The following is a 16,830-nucleotide window of genomic DNA, read 5'->3' as shown; positions in this document are numbered from 1 at the left end:
AAAATGTAACCCCACCTGAAATCCATTGTCAACCAATCCCATGCTAGAACGCCTGCGCGGATGGCACGCCCTCCTTTGTTCAAAGCCAATGAGAATGGAAGTGTGGACTTTTGCCTCGGGGGGGAAACTTAGCCCTGGATGTGTTAATTACGCATCACTTAACTGTTGCCAATGTGTTCTCAACAGTGGATCCTCTTTTGTTTTTTTTAACCCAACGACTCTATTTATTTTCTGGTCCTTTTATTATGGAAGGCAGACAACAATGGCTTACCAGGCTGAAGAATGAGCTAAGCAACAGTCCTCTGGTGTCAAACGTAGCTTTTGGCTTTATCCTCATGGGACTGGAAAAGCTGGTGGAGCTGGAGTTTGAGTGTCCTTGCGATCCTACATGGAACGGAGTGTTTGTGTCCGCCTTCTTCATCATTCCCGCCGTCATGGCCTTCACCTTGATGCTGATCATCCAGGGGTGCCGATGCGATACGTGGTGCAGGAACACTGTGTCCTTCTCCAGCTTTGTTCCCGCGGTTGTTTGGCTGATTCTGCTCTTCCTGGACGGCCAGTACTTTGCCTGTGCGATGACATACTGGGAGGGAAGGTTTGTGATCGTGGACAAGGCAGCTCCTCAGAAGTGGTGCGAGCCAACGAGTGACGGGGACATCCCTCTGCAAGAACTCATGCTGCGCTCCCAGAACTTGTTTGTTTTCTCTCAGGTGAGTGGAGGAGTTATCTCTGCGTTGATCACATGGATTCACAGGGTTCGGGGGGGGGGGGGTTCAATGTGGGCACTAAGAGCCAGAGAGAGGCCCCTACGCTGAACCCTTTCAAAAGCTGGTTAAAACCCTTGCTTTGCACTACTATCTATGCTTCAGTTCTTAGTGTGTGTGTGTGTGTGTGTGTGTGTGTTTTGGATATTATGAGGTTTGCACCAACAACTGTTGATATGCATACTTATATTCTGCACTTGCATTTTGATTGTATTGTTACTTTATGTTTAGCAAACTGTGTTATCCTATGTAGGAAATGTGCTGTATAAAGCTTGACTTGACTTAATGTACTGGACTAAAACATCCATAGAAAATGAATTAACCTTTACAATAATTAGCATATAAATAACATTGCATAACCTTATATCGTGTCAAGTGTAGTGTAGTGTTCTCGTCGGAAGGCTCTGGGTTTCATCCCTCAGTATCCACGGTCTACCTGTAGTCATTGTTGAGCAAGACTCACATGGTCCTTAACGACCTGCATTGTAATTCACTGGGAGCTGCTTCCGATTAAAGTGTCTGCTAGATGACTGAATAGTAAATCATAACACAGTGTAGTAGTTGCACCACTTATGACCATGCACTGTGTCTTAACTCTCCTCTTCTTCCCTAGGTGATAGGCATAATCCTTCTGATATTCATCTGTGTGGGACTCATCGTATATGTGGCAAGAGAGAGCTGTGAACAGGACCTGGAGATGCAGGATGCAGACGTAGCTGAGCTTACAGTACTTAGGATGAGCTCTCTGCGGACCCGGGCTCCCTGAGAGCCGTCTGGCAGCCGGACCATCCAGTTCACGTGGGGGTGAGCGTTAAGTCTGGCTGGAATGAACACTTACAGAGCACCGGGAACAGACTTCAGCGTTGGTCTCCGTTGTTTTGTCAATCAGTGCCTTGTGTACATTTGCAGATAGTTATTTCATTGTCTCTTTTGTGTCTTAGAGCCTTATGGTGTTTGTTTACTATTATCTGTGGGAATTCTTTCATGCATCATTTGTTGTTGGACTAAAACTGCAATACAGTCCTTTCTAACCACAACTACTTTATGACGTGGTTGTTCACTTCTATTATATTACGTGCATTGTTTAGTGCACATATTTTATTGTTCTAAAAAAAACTTAATGCCAGCCCCCTTTTGTACCTTCGGTAAAAATATGTTTTAAAAACAACTTGAACAAGGGAAATTGGATACAGGGAAACAGGATATTCTGTTGCCAGAATAAGAGTTTTTTGCCTTTGTGTACGAAAAGCTGGCGGATGGACTGATGCTTTAATGTATAGCGTTCCCAGAGGCAGCTAGTGTTGAAATGTGTCTGCCACTTCATACATTTTGGAGTGTTGCAGGCTGTATAGTGAAAATGTGTTGTCAAAGTAAAATATCACTTTTAATAATTCAGGGCTGTTCTTTGTCTGCTACATGGAGAAAGACTCCTGACTGAAACATCCAATGATTCTCATTCTGTCAGGTTTATTATATATACCACCTATGATTCAAATATATATGATAATGCCTCCTGCAGTATTTTTATGTAAAATATTGTTCATGCATTATGCAGAAACTGTCATTGATTGTGGTGGTTTGTAGCAAGAAAATGTGACTTAAAAAGGTACTGACATTTGATTTTGTAATAAAGAAATTATTTATTTAATGAAGTGCTCAGTGATTTTGTACAGTACATGTATATATATATATATATATATATATATATATATATATATATATATTTATAAATTTAAAGACAGCCTCTACGGAGTGGTCAGAGCACTAGCCTGTCATTTAAAGGAACTCTCCAGGGGTGCCCCGGTGGCTCACAGGGTAGTGTTCACCATTAAGGCTCAGTCCTGATGGCAGCGTGTCCTCCACTCTGTCTCCCGTATCTTCCTGTCTATCTCACTCTTTCATAGAGCATTAAAATGCAAAAAAGAATATTTAAAAAAATAATAATAAAGATCTATCAATCCCCAGTCGGGGCTGTTTGGGTGATTCCACTAGCCTTCATTTAGATCTACATGGCAATCGAGCACAAACTACCTTATTGTGCATATTAGGTCTGGACCCTGAAGAAGATCTATCATGTTACATGTTATATAATTAATTCAACGTACCCTCTTACCGTAGTACTTAGTACCTCGACCTAAACGATTGTCTGATTAGCATGATCGTCACCTTTTTGGATTTACACAAGATTTAAACAATAAAGAAAAACAGTGACTATATATCTGACCCAAATTTGCTGAATGATAATAGATTGATGAATGGATGAATACCATATACACAAACATATATAAAGACATTATTAGTCCCGTTTGCGTTTTATTCTGCGACAGACACAGTAGCACAGTGTCTTGACAAACACAACAAAGGTCAGGATCATAATCAGCAGCACTCCTAATAAAATAAGGATCACATCTACAGAGTGGTAAGAGTACCAAGGCATGTTGTAGGACTCTGACCTCAGGTGACCAGCACCCTTGTTTCGTATAACATACTCTATCCAGAAGATGGCGTAGTCTAATGGCTTCATTGGCAGGTCCCTACTGAGTCTAGAGAGTTGCTCCATGTTCGTTCTATATGAGGGCTCATTGATGACTTCTTCAATAGCTTGTTGGAAGCTTTCTCTGTCAATAGTGAAAATATTTAGGATTTTGCTGCCTCCTCTGAATTTTATTTTGAAGAGATTGTCGTGTTGGTCAAAGATCAGTGGGAGTCCAAGGATGGGGACTCCGTGGTAGATGGCCTCTTGTACTCCATTGGTTCCTCCGTGGGCCACAAACAGTTTGGTTTTTGCGTGTCCTAAAAGGTCATTCTGTGGCATCCAATCGACCTGTAATGTGTTGTTGCCTAAGGATGCTGGCCGTTCACCTTTATGCCTCCAGATCACTTTCTGAGGTAGTTTTGCAAAAGCGGCAGCGATCTCCTCCGATATTTCCTTGGGAAGGCTTGCGACCAAGGTCCCCAGAGACATGATGATGACTCCGTGCTCTCCTGAACTCTGGACAAAGTCCTCCAGGTGTTGAGGCAGAGGTTGAGCAGGTTTACATTGAAATCCTCCCATGTACTTAACGTTAGGCATGGTGGGCCGAGGGAACTCGAACACAAAATCAATTCTCATGAGCCACAGATCAGCTCTTTGAAAAAGGGACATAAAGGAATCTTGGCTGAAGTATTTTTGCATCAGACCCTCATAGTGAGGGACGACATACAGGGATGAATGAAATTGTGTGAAGCAGTAAACACATATATTCAAAACTCTTTCACTGAAGCTCATCTTATCGGATTGCTCTAGCCCTGGCATTGGAACGTAAGAAAGAGGAGACGGGGCTATGGAGAAATGGCCTTCGCCATGACACGTCCATCTCACATTAAAAACTAAAGGCAGATCTAAGTGGTGGGCAACCATGACACCTGTTAGTATGACCGGGTCTGTCAGAACCATGTCAAATTTTGCATCCTTTAGAGACTGCACCAACTGCTTGTCTTCAAACATACGCTCAATCAATTGGGCGCCCTTCATGTGCATGAAGGAGGCTGCCTCCATTTGCTCCAGCTCCAGTTTGAATCGTGCCCAGGGAGACCTTCCGTTCCTCTGGAGCTCCAGAAGCTTAGCGACTAACTCAGTGATGAAGCCTTCATCGAAGCCACTCTCAGATTTGACGGTAATAGCGGTGTAGAAGGGGGAGTGTTCCTTGATGTACCAGCTGTCTGTTGTTCGCACCACTGAGACACTGTGGCCCCTTGAATGAAGCTCTTCAACAATGATGTTCATGTTCACCCAGTGACTCCCCTCGACTGGGACGACCAGCACATTTCCTGTCCACACGATGGCTGGACAGAAGAGAAGGAGGGAGATCCAAACAGAGAGCATTTTCTGGGGGGGGGGGGGGGGGGGGATACTAAGTCAATTAACAATTCAAATTATTTTCCTTGACAGTATGCCCATATATATATAGAAAATAACACATATGCCCATGATAAATGTATATAGAAATATGAAAAACACAAATAAAGAGTAAATTGGTAACATACATACACCACATAACATGTTATAATCATCGGTTAACTTTTTTATAATCATTTAACTAAATGTCAAACATAAATGTCATTTCTGATACTTGAAAGGCTGGACATTACAATTTGTTGTTTAGGTCTACATGACAATAATAAAATAAAAGTAAAGTATCATAACATATAGTATCATAACATATAATGCGCAGGCTTGGTTTACATCTTTTATTTGAAATCTTTCATTCAGTTGAGCGTAAGGTAACGGCGAGCACACTCTTACCTTAGCAGAACAACTGCAGTCTCCTCTGATGTGGGCCTTGATGTGCACTTCAACCTGAACTTTAACTTAAATTGCACTTTGTTAAACATTTGCCTGATAAGAGTAAAGCAGGATTGTGTAACAGGAATGTACCAATAACATACACCTGTGACCAAGCCTATGTGGAGATGGCCAAAATATAATAAGACAAATAAATGCAATAGACTGACAAATTAACAATTCTACATGGTTATACAATCATTTAATAAACAAAGAGTGACACGCTCTTTGTTGAGTAAGTGCTTATTTCTTCAGACAAAACTCATGAATACAATTTTTAAGCTATGCAATTTAAAAGAGGATTATGTGAAAAGATTCTGAAGGTAAGAATGTTGGCTGTGAGGCACTTCTCCTGAGCTCGTTTGTCAAACAAACAATACGATACGATACAACTAATCCCCCATAGGAGAAATTTGTTTTGTTGCAATAGCCCAGCAGGCAGCAGCAGTAGAAAAACACAGGATAAAAGTAAATAAAATACAATAAAGATACAAAGTACTAATACAACAAAAGTAGACGCTATGGGAAAATGCTAAACAAAATGCTAAAGTAAGGAGAAGACAAGACAAACAGAACAAACAACAACAAATAGGGCAAACAAAATAGACGGTATAAACAGTATAAATTATAAATTATAAAAAAGTTAAAACCACAAAATATTTTTTTATTTCATATTTTTTATGAGCCCATGGCAAACTGTACTGCTGGGTTGGCCTGAAAAATCCAGGTGTTCCCCAAGCACTACAGTTACAATGTTTATCTAACGTGCAGCTCACCTTTGGTCTCCTAGTATTCTGGCCTCCATGTCCGTCGGTCTGTCCAGCATGCTAAACATATAAATGCCCACGGAGACTCAGACTGACCAGGTTGTGTGGTCGTTGAGATTACTTGACATTTACTATTTGGTGAAACTGAAACACAGAAATACAAAGGTGAAAGTAAGTTATTTTTTAAAAAATCGCTAGAAGGGCCTCACACTCAGGCCCGGATCTGCGTATGCGTAGGGCTTTGCAGGGACATGCAGAGGGCCTCCTTGCCACTAGGGGGCCAAGACAGAGGGATAGATCCAGGGCAGTTGATAACATCAACTTCCCCCATTATATAACGTTTAACACGTTTCCATTGGCACTTGGAGTAAAACAAGGCCGGACTGATTTGCATTCCATTACCTAACCGTCTAACCGTGTCGCGCTGGAGAAGGAGCACTGTGACGTCAGCCCTGCTTGCTGTTTGGAGCGAGAAGTCTCTCAAATTTGAGGAATATAGAGGAATATAATATATAATAATTACTGTGTGTTCTTGTGGCTGAGACCATGCACGCAGAGCTTGATTCGTTTTATTTGTTTGTTCCATTATAAGAAAAAAGGAAAGATGATCATATGGGCTACACTTTCCACTATAAATAAATGACATATTAACACAAAGGTATATACTTAATTATATATTTATTCTAACTAAATGAATGACCACAATAATCATATGGCAGTTAAAGGTAAGTTTGATTGTTTGCCAAATATCTAAATATTAGAAACCAACAATGCATGAAGAAATTCACAATATGCAAATTCAGGGAGACAATCAAAAGCTTTCGTTTTGGGCCAATCCATGACTAGGTATGGGAGTCATCATCATATAGTAGATGATACCGCTTGTACCACGGCCACTTGTTAGGTTATACAAGGGTACTGCTGCCACATTTAGGGGCGATTCTGTCCCAAAATAAACCTTTAAACCCGCACTATTTGTTGTTTTCCTGGAAGCACAAATGCAACACATGGGTCCGACTAAAACCTTAAACCTGGTCCCAGGGATAATGAAATGCAGATGTTACGTTATAACCACAGTAAATAGAGAAGATCTTAGTCACCTAGACCTGGCATTGAAAAGCTTTCTCATCGTGACTTTAGTCCGGTCCGAGATTGATCTGTCCCACACTGCATGAATAAATACTGCACGCATGGAGCTTGATGAGCTCGATCTTTAGATAACGTTATTGTTGTTGTTCCATCAATCCTATTCTCTATGTGTGAGCAGGATCACCGAGTCCTTGGACACAGATGTGAGGATTCCCAGAGTAGTCACATCAACGTTGTTCTACTTTGTACGTACTCACACACTTTGAGGGTTATTTCACCTTACAGAAGCTTGACGTAACTTAAAGTAACTTACGGACATGGACGACTGGACGTAGTGCAGGACAACGCGTACTGTTTTCTTCAGTTAGGTCAGCGGGAGTAGCGAAACTTGACCCCGAATTTTAGGTGCACTACCACTGTGTGCCAGTAGGTGGTGCTGTTTAACTGAATAATGTGGTATATTTAAAGGTGGATTACCACTGTGTGCCAGTAGTTGGTGCTGTTTATCTGAATAATGTAATATATTTAAGATACACTACCACTGTTAACCAGTAGGTAGTGCTGTGTGCCAGTAGGTTTAACTTAATAATGTTGAATGAACAGACTTGGTTATGGTTATACAATCATTTTAATAGACAAAAAGTGACATATGCTCTCTGTTGAGTAAGTGCTTCAGACAAATCTTATGAATACTTTTTTTTTTTTCAGCTATGCAATTTAAAAGAGGATTATTTTCTTCAGACACAGAATATATGTGAAAAGATTCTGAACAAGGGAAGAATGTTGGCTGTGAGGTGTTTCTCCTGAGCTGGTTTGTCAAACAAACAAGCTCTATCACCAAGTTGGAGGGGGCTCAGTACACAGCCCTGAGGTGCTCCTGTGTTGAGGTTCAGAGAGGCAAAGGTGTTGGACCCCATCTTCAACACCTGGCCAAGACCCATTAAGGCCCTGACACACCATTCCGACTGCCGATCGTCGGCAGAAGAGGCAGTCGATTCATGGCCGATTCAACATGTGCAATCGGCTGAAAAGAACACCGGAGACTTGAAAAGATCACCGACGGCTTTGACGACGGCCGATCGCACAGCACACACACCGAACAGACTCAGGTCACCGAGCTCGCCAGACTGTCCAACGACCGATAATCTGGTTGGTGTGTCAGGGCCTTTAGGAAGGCTAGGATCCAGCGGCATAGGCTGGGGTTGATTCGTCGGTCCCTAACTGTGAGGTGGAGCCTAGAGGGACTATGGTGTTGAATGCTGAACTGTAATCAACAAACATCCTCCTCACATGATGTGCTTACTGTGAGGGGGAGCCTAGAGGGGACTATGGTGTTGAATGCTGAACTGTAATCAACAAACATCCTCCTCACATGATGTGCTTACTGTGAGGGGGAGCCTAGAGGGGACTATGGTGTTGAATGCTGAACTGTAGACTAGTTAACAAACAGCTTCCTCACGTGGGAGTTCCTCATCCCCAGGGGTCGGGGCGGTGCAGGGGGTTGTGGTTACGCCGTCGGCCGTGGATCATTTTGTCAAATTAGTTGAAAGCGTTGTCTAAAGCGGACATATTATACCACCAGGTGTGAGTGTGATTAGCCGCTCTTCTGACATCACAAGTGGGCGTGTCCACCTGCCACCTACCTCCATGTGTGCTGGATAGATAGATCAGTCTACCGGCCTACCCAGTGGACTGTAGCAAACGTTGCTCATCTGTCCATCACACATCTAGGTGGACACGCCCACCTGTGATGTCAGAAGAGGCACATTTTCAAAACGGCTTGTGACGGCTAATCACACTCACACCTGTTGGTATAACATGTCACCTTTAAGCAAATGGCCGTGCTTTTCTCTGGCATCAGGTCAACGGTGGATGACTTGAAGCCGGAGAGGACTGACTGGACAGGAGAGGTTGAATGTGTCCGTGAACACACCGGTGACTGGCCCCGCCCCCGCTCTGATCACCTGACCGGGGGCTGCGGCTTTCCCCCCTGGCGCTTTGCTTTGCGGGGGTCGATGCGCTTGAAAGACTAGCCCCGTTGACGGACAGCTCGCTGGTCGTTACCACACTGGTGGGGACTCCCTCAAGGAGGTTGGTGTGGACGACACAAACATCCATGACATGGAACGTATTAACATGTAATGAGACAAATAGTAGCAGTTTTTTTGCATTCATTTTAATATCAAAGGTGGATCTACTGATGCTATAATGAATAAAGAGCCCCAAGGCAGCTAGTGATAAAATGTGTTTGCTACTTCATGTAATTAGGTGTGTTGCATGCTGTTTAGGGAAAATGTGTAAATGTCACCTCAAATGAATTCCTTTACGTCTGCTACACAGCAAAAGACTCCTGAGTGACTTATGCAACTCATTCTTTCAATTAAATTATAGCAATCGTGATTTAAATATGTATGATCATGCCTACTGCAGTATTTACATGGACAATATTGTACACGCATGATGTAGGAAATCAATAGACTCCCGAGCGAGGTGCCCCATTCCACGGCCGCCGTTCCTGACTCTGAGTTGACAGCATGGGTGAGGTGAGACCGCCTGGCTGGGTCCCGTTCACCGATTGCATATGGCTGATTATTACCAAGACTGAACATGGATCGTAGTACCAATCTGAATTGAATTGTACCCAAAATATTGTATATATGTGTAAAGTCTTCTACATTATTGGACAAAGTCACAAGGCCAGGGTATCGACCAATAGTAGTATCGACCAATAGTATAATAGATTTCTACCAAGTAGCCTATAGGACACAGGTTGTAGGCCCATCACTCACCAGCCACCACTTGGCCATCTCAAAATTGCCGCCTAAACATTTCCAAAACTTCTACAAAATGTCCAGTTCTTAGTTCTATTGTAGCTGGATGTGTATACAAACATATTACTGCGGCTGTGTCAATGTCAAGAAAATTGCAAAGGTAAAAAGTTCTGAATTTATTAAGTTATGACATGAGTTCTAGACATGATGAGTCTTTGATTTGAGTCCTTGTATGTTAGAGAGTGTTCGTCAACCTATTTGGAATTGTTGACATCTTCTACCATTTTGTTTATCCGTGTATTGGGTTTTTGGTGTTTTTGAACATCAGCATAGTTTTATTATGTCTGGGATCACAGGAAAGCACATACATGTGTCTTATGATTGACACCTTTGAGTTTTTGGGGGTGTGTGGTAGTTGTCCTTTAGCTGTGTGTGTGACTGAAGTCAGGAACGATGATGTTGGCCCACTTGTAAATGACGGGGATGAAAAGCAGGGCAGAGCCAAGGACTGAAACAAGGAGGAAGGCCCACAGAAACACCCGGTCCAAAACCTGGGCTACAAACTTCCAGTCTTGCACCACCTGTACAAACAGAAAGTTATCTCACACAATTTTCTCATCCATCACAAAATAACTAGTAGTTAATATAGTAGTTAAGAATATGTCTGTGTAATTAATCATGCAGGTAGTTGCAAAAAACACTTGATCAAGATGTTTCTTATTGGATTTATTGAGTATGTGTTACTCAATAAATGTATGTTAATGTGTACTTATCCGTACAAAAATGGAAGTACATGTGGTTTTGTTGTGCACAAAATGTGTGAAACAGATGTCAAGTTTTGCCAGCGAGATAATGCATTGAGATATGTGCTTGAGGTCACATTATCTTACATGTTGCCATGAATCTATTTAGTTTACCATCGTGTTACTGGTTTTAACAGTTAATCCCAATTGACAATGGATGTGAGGCAAATACCTAGGCAATCATGTCTACGTTAACCAATGTGTAACCAAAGGCCCAAATCTAGGCCAATATAGCGCATCTCCTGACCCCATTGCGCTGCAAACACATGTTCATTCTCAACATTATACATTGGGATGTAATCAATATATATCGTTAGCCTCATAGCATTATTGCCTTAGTCATATTTTGGCCAAATTGTAATATCTAACCTAACTCTACTCTCCTAACGCTGCTGATTCACTGTGCCTCATTGGCTATATCCTAAGCCAATCAGAGTGTTGTTTACATTCCATAATCACTATCGACCGTAAATACAATATGAACCTTAAAATACGACTGATGCAATTATGCTACGAGGCTAACGATATTTAATTGCATTCATTGTATTACTGGACGGGCATGTGTCAGCCGGCTGTGCCCTACGTCATACTTGGTCCCTGGAACCAACCGATGACTCTTACCTCTCGAACCTCGTTCTCCTTCACGACATGCATGGCGATGTAGCGAATAGAGTCCAGAGCGGCCTGCAGGCCGTGCCGAGAGTTCAGCAGAGGTGTGGCCTCGGCTAGCCGCCCGTTGGCGTGCACAGCGTGCCCGGGCGCTCCGTCCGGGGCGTAGCGGTCCACGTGGCTGCGCATGCACAGCAGCTTGGGCAGGCGGTGCAGGAAGATCCTCCTGACCCACGGCGCCATGTCGTGGTGCGTGGAGGAGGAGCGGTGGTGGATGTTGATGGCGAAGACGGTGATGACGATGGACAGCGTGACGAAGATCATGGTGAAGACCAGGTACTCCCCGATGAGCGGGATGACCTTGGAGGAGGACGGGATGATCTCCTCGATGACCAGGAGGAACACGGTGAGGGACACCAGCACGGAGGTGCACAGCGAGATCTTCTCGCCGCCGTTGGAGGGCAGGTAGAAGACCAGGATGGTGAGGAAGGACAGGCCGATGCAGGGGATGATGAGGAAGAGGGTGTAGAAGAGGGGCAGCCGGCGGATGATGAAGGAGTAGGTGATGGTCGGGTAGGAGGCGCTGCCGTCCCGTCTCAAGCCGCGGCCGCCTGTGGCCTTCATGATCTCCCATTCGCCGTTGTCAAAATAGTCTCGCTTGTCCACATTGACGTCCTCCAAAAGGATGTCCACCTTTAATAAATGGAAATAGAGAAAAGACATTGTTGACTGGGAACACATACCTATTTAATTATGTCATAACAAAAATGATTTAAACAATTTCAGCAATTCCTATTGCACATTACCAAGGGACGTCCATAGCAAAAAACAAATAATTTAAGGATCATATCATTTAGAATCTCTTGCACGGATGTTCTACGTCTTTGAGATTCATCCTGTTTGTGTGCAGTGGACTGTTACCTGTGAGCCATCATAAGTCCAAGAACCAAACTTCATGGAGCAGTTCTGGAGGTCGAAGGGGAAAAAGGTGACATCAATGTTGCATGCTGACTTGTAACTTGCTGGTGGGGTCCATGAAATGGTGCCATCGTACCTGACAATGACTTTGGTGACTGTCCCTTCAAAACGCCCGTCTGCACTGTTGGGGGATTAAAGGGAGTCATCATTTGTTTTTGATTCATCATGCGTCCCTAATATTCCTTAAATTTCATTATAGAGGCACAATAGTTGTTTTGTTACTTTGTTGCTACAGATAATGCACACCCAAACATCAGAATGACAAGCTTCTCATTGATTGTAAATATATTTTCGAATGCATAAAAAAAACCTGCACTCATACCAGTGCTCAAAGGGTTCAGATCAGACGTACTTATCATACAGCACAATGTCCGGGATCCAGACCATATCCGAAGGAACGCGGATATTGGCGATGCCCAGATAGTCATGAGGATTCCACCGTAGTTTGATGTCAGCCCACTCCTACACAGGGATGCACAGAGAGATTGTATCAAGAATCCCCTTTATATAGGACCTGAAGGTTCACTGTCTCATGAGACAGGTGTTTGATGTTGCGTTCAATGTTTTCTGACAAGAACAATAAAATAGGCGAAGAAAGGATGCTCTTTAAAACGCAAAGAGCAGGGCTTGGGAAGATGAAAGCGCCGCAGGTTAGGAGGCCTCTGATAAGATATTGTCTGGTGCCCTCAAATGAAAAACAGCGGGTGACATAAGTTTGAAAAAGTTTGGCCTGTGACATTTGTATCCTTATTTCCTTTACATAACCATGGCTTGAAATGGAGGATGCTGCTGAGTTTGAGTCTGCCGGGACCAATTTCTCAGCAGTAAAGTGAACCCTTAGAAGCATAAATAAACTTGACAGGACCATAGGGGAGGCAGCAGGTTGTGGTGGGCAGGGGGGAGATGGGTTGTTGATTCAAGCAAGGGGTTTATATGTCAGCAAAATGCCAACGGAACACGAAAGAAACTAACAAGGAATCCCTGGGGAGGTAACGTAGGACTGGGTCTCCTATCAGACAATTACTTAGAAGGACGTCAAAGCGGCATATGTTTTATACCATGTGTACATATGTTTTACACAGTGTTTACATGTGTTTAAAAGCATGTGTACATATGTTTTACACCATGTGTAAACATGTTTTACACTACGTGTCCATGTTTTACACCATGCGTATATATGTTTTACACCATGTTTACATATGTTTGACACCGTGTTTACATGTTTTACCCCATGTGTATACATGTTTTACACCATGTGTCCATGTTTTACACCATGTGTGTATGTTTTACACCATATGTACATATGTTTTACACACGTATATATATGTTTTACACCATGTGCACAAATGTTTTACAGCATGTGTACATGTGTTTTACACCATGTGTACATGTTTTACACCATTTTTACATATATTTTACACAATGTACTCACCTGCTTCATCCACACATTGGTTGTCATGAGCTGGTTTTTTTCATCCTGGGAAAGATAAATAAGTTAATTCATATGAATATGAATTGAATTAATATGTAGTTCTGATGTAAATGTGTCCAGTTATTATCAGTTAGAAATGCACACATGCCAGTACTTCAAATCAATGTAATTTCAAATGCATGGCTTTTGATTAATTTATAACTTCACTTATAACTTGATTTATAACTTGACTTATAGCTTGATTTAAAACTGTTTTATTTATTTTTAAAACCGAAAAGAATTCCAACAGGGCGATCATCAACTGTTGTTTTTCACAGTTTTATAGTAATTCAACATCATAGTCATTCGCTTTGTATCAAACTTACTACGTCAACAAGCTGGGAGATGGCTAGCCCGAATTTCACTCTTACAGTCCCATTGAGGAATTCCACTGGCCTAACCCATTTCTGGTAGTTTCTGAAGAGGTAGTTTAACAATCTGTCCTCTGCCTTTGCATAGGAGGAAAGTGTTGAGGTCCCTAAGAGAAGCATAAAGAGGGAAACAAATGAAAACCAGATCGATACAACTTTATTATTAATTTAAAAAACAATTAAAAAACGTTATTATTATCATTATTAATAACACATCTGATTAATACATCAGTTGAGTGCAAAGCACACCGTGGTCGCACACTATCTGAACTGTAATTTATTTCAGTAAGTCGGGTGTTTGAGTCCGAGCCCACGAGGCCCTGGGATCCGATCTGATCATCTTGGAAGATGTCCAACTGCACATAAAAACTGCAATTGACCCCTTAAGACCCACCCCCGTTGTTCCTGAGTCCCTCGCAGATCAACCACATTGATTGGCTTTTGCTTATTTCCTCCCCCAGAAGAGCTCATCTTATTGGATGGGTTTGAGGTCGTTAAACCCCCTCGAGGAGGACAGAGGGAACGACTGCTAATGTCGCTGTGTCACTCCTTCATGCCATGGATCAATAAAAGGCCAGGCAGGTAATCGATGGCTGTGATTATCAGATACGGCGTGGTTCCCGCTCTAGACTCCCTCCGTCCCTCCGCTTATGTTAAGTGAATTTGATTCCAACAAGGCGGCCCGTGATGACAGCATCTCTTAAGATGTTCAAAGACAAGCTGTTACAGAATTGTTCTCATTAACAGTAGGCTCAGGTCTCGTGTGTAGCCTCCTTACCACAAGCCTAAAGCTGCTTGGAGACTACTAATTCAGATTCAGATTTCAGATACTGGTAGCATGTAGCATCCCAGTGAGAAAGGTTGATACAATGGTTACTTTCATTCCACAAAGAAAGGACCGGGGTGCTTCTAAAAATGCATCTCCATTAAACTAACATCTACTATTAATCAGTAAATCAGAACACAAACACATTCCTCAGTGTTGTTAAAAGAAGATCACAAGAGTGTGTCGGTACAAGATAGGTGAGTATCTTATTATTTTTAAAGCACTTAGTCCCATTATGGATGTATTGCCTCCTGGGTGGTTTGGATGGTTCTACAAAGATCTTTTGTGTCTTCCAATGACACCGCTAGCCATATGTAAAGATAAGAGTTGCCTGCTTGAACCCAAACACCCCTTATTGCTCAGCAACAGGCGTTCAGCACCTTTTGTTACATAACCCCATAACCGCTCTCAAAGAAAAACCTCTAAGCTGATTGTAAAAAAGGACCTTGGCCACCATCAAGACACTGACAGATATTCATTCACAGACTGACTCATAGTGTCTGTGCAATTAACCTTGTGAACACCACCTGGATATGAAATAAAAGCATTCAGTGGCATTCAGTGGCTCTCACACACTGTGTCAGCCCCCTTAATGCACATTGGGACCTGGACCTTAGGGTAGGGTGGGATAACTTACGCAGTGAGTGGCACAGGTGGCACCAGCTCAGCGCCGTCAGCAGCAGCAGGGCGATGGAGGGGGTCGCCCCTTCTGCTCTCAGCATGGTATCAGAGGAAGGTCGGGCTCCGGCAGCCAGCAGTCCCTGGGGCAGCACAGGGCAGGAGCCTAAAGCACAGCAGCCACAGCCGTCCTCTGGGCGGACAGCGATGCATAGGACAACGGCGGCGGGAGCACGGGGCTGTGAGGGAGTTACAGAACATATGTCATGATTGGGCACTACTGTTGAGCACCACTGACCATCCTAGACGGGCATGGCAACGTGTTGTGTGTTAGATTTGAGTGACCATGAATTTGCTGCCTCGGAGCAAGAGCTTTCCAGGATGTCTTTCTAGGAATACGGATGGATAAAGTGATACAACGTGAGACTCGATTGTAAACGAATGCGCATTTCAATGGATATTCGTGCCCCCCGCACACACCATGCATATAAACGGAAAGGGATGCACCTATGTACCTTTTCCATTACCCTGCTAATCCTGCAAGCAACAAAGCAATAATACTACATAAACCATAGGAGCATATATTCACCTGCTCTGTGTCTCTGCCATCGATGCTCAATCCTTCTGGATTGAGGGGGGGGGGGGGTCTTAATGACGGCAGCGTAGTGCAGATCTACTGCTCCTCCGTCGTACGCATTTCTTCTCCCTCCGCCGTCCACCGTTGCTGCTTCAGTTCCCGCTGCCTCTGAAAATATGCAGCAGGCGATTTGTTGTAGACCTTCCTCCTTCAGACCCCTGTCTCCCCCTCCTCTTCCTCCACCTCCTCCTTCGGAAAGCCAGCCCCACCCCCCTCTCTCCTCCGAGCGCTCTCCCAGAGGAGTCAGGTCATTAATCTTGGCCAGGGATTGTCCCTTTTATGCAGCTGGCTGACACCTCCAGCCGTAGCCTTGAGGGATTCCATCGGCTTGACTTGCCTACCGTCTATAATAGAACATCTCCATGCCTCTGCCACTGAGACAGCACACATCTGGACCAGTGCAGGTTTGAACAGTCATGCAGAAATGACTATATTAGGCCTATTATTAATATTATCAGTAAGTAAAAACATGTACTTGATTGATTTCTTTTTTTAAAGCTTATATGCAGTATATATATATACAAGCAATAAATAGCATTTATATATATAAAATATTTATTTTATATATATAAATGCTATTATATATATATATAATATATAATATACATTTATATATATAAAATAAATATTTTTAAAAGCTTAGTTTATATATATATATATAAACCAAGCTTTTAAAAATATTTATTTTATATATATAAATGCAATGCTATTTATTGCTTGTATATGTTGTCTTAACATTAACCTTGAGAGAGCTATATCCTTATAGAGCCCCGTCTGGCATCTAAAATACACTCACAGCCAT

At 42.8% G+C, this 16,830-nt stretch overlaps 3 protein-coding genes across 3 annotated transcripts; 1 reads left to right on the top strand and 2 right to left on the bottom strand.

Moving 5' to 3' along the window:
- The first annotated feature begins 25 nt into the window (after nucleotides 1-25).
- On the top strand, nucleotides 26-2,130 carry LOC311355980 (calcium homeostasis modulator protein 6). The gene is made up of 2 exons (XM_084475751.1): nucleotides 26-710; nucleotides 1,378-2,130. The coding sequence occupies exons 1-2, from the start codon at nucleotides 246-248 to the stop codon at nucleotides 1,528-1,530; spliced, it is 618 nt and encodes a 205-aa protein (XP_084331877.1). The 5' UTR covers nucleotides 26-245; the 3' UTR covers nucleotides 1,531-2,130.
- Nucleotides 2,131-2,551: 421 nt separating this feature from the next.
- On the bottom strand, nucleotides 2,552-5,169 carry ugt5f1 (UDP glucuronosyltransferase 5 family, polypeptide F1). Its single transcript, XM_084476010.1, has 2 exons — nucleotides 5,050-5,169; nucleotides 2,552-4,632 (listed from the first exon to the last, which is right to left on the bottom strand). Exon 2 carries the CDS (start codon nucleotides 4,627-4,629, stop codon nucleotides 3,061-3,063), a length of 1,569 nt encoding a protein of 522 aa, XP_084332136.1. The 5' UTR covers nucleotides 4,630-4,632; nucleotides 5,050-5,169; the 3' UTR covers nucleotides 2,552-3,060.
- Nucleotides 5,170-10,137: 4,968 nt separating this feature from the next.
- On the bottom strand, nucleotides 10,138-16,830 carry chrna5 (cholinergic receptor, nicotinic, alpha 5; the record flags this gene model as incomplete). The annotated part of the gene is made up of 8 exons (XM_084475867.1): nucleotides 10,138-10,296; nucleotides 11,140-11,820; nucleotides 12,049-12,226; nucleotides 12,458-12,567; nucleotides 13,538-13,582; nucleotides 13,903-14,054; nucleotides 15,411-15,630; nucleotides 16,825-16,830. The coding sequence occupies 8 exons, from the start codon at nucleotides 16,828-16,830 to the stop codon at nucleotides 10,138-10,140; spliced, it is 1,551 nt and encodes a 516-aa protein (XP_084331993.1).

This window comes from Micromesistius poutassou (genome assembly GCF_964030765.1).
Source record: "Micromesistius poutassou genome assembly, chromosome: 12".
Taxonomy (NCBI): domain Eukaryota; kingdom Metazoa; phylum Chordata; class Actinopteri; order Gadiformes; family Gadidae; genus Micromesistius; species Micromesistius poutassou.
Note: the sequence above shows the minus strand (reverse complement) of the source record. Positions and strands in the feature narration are given on the sequence as shown.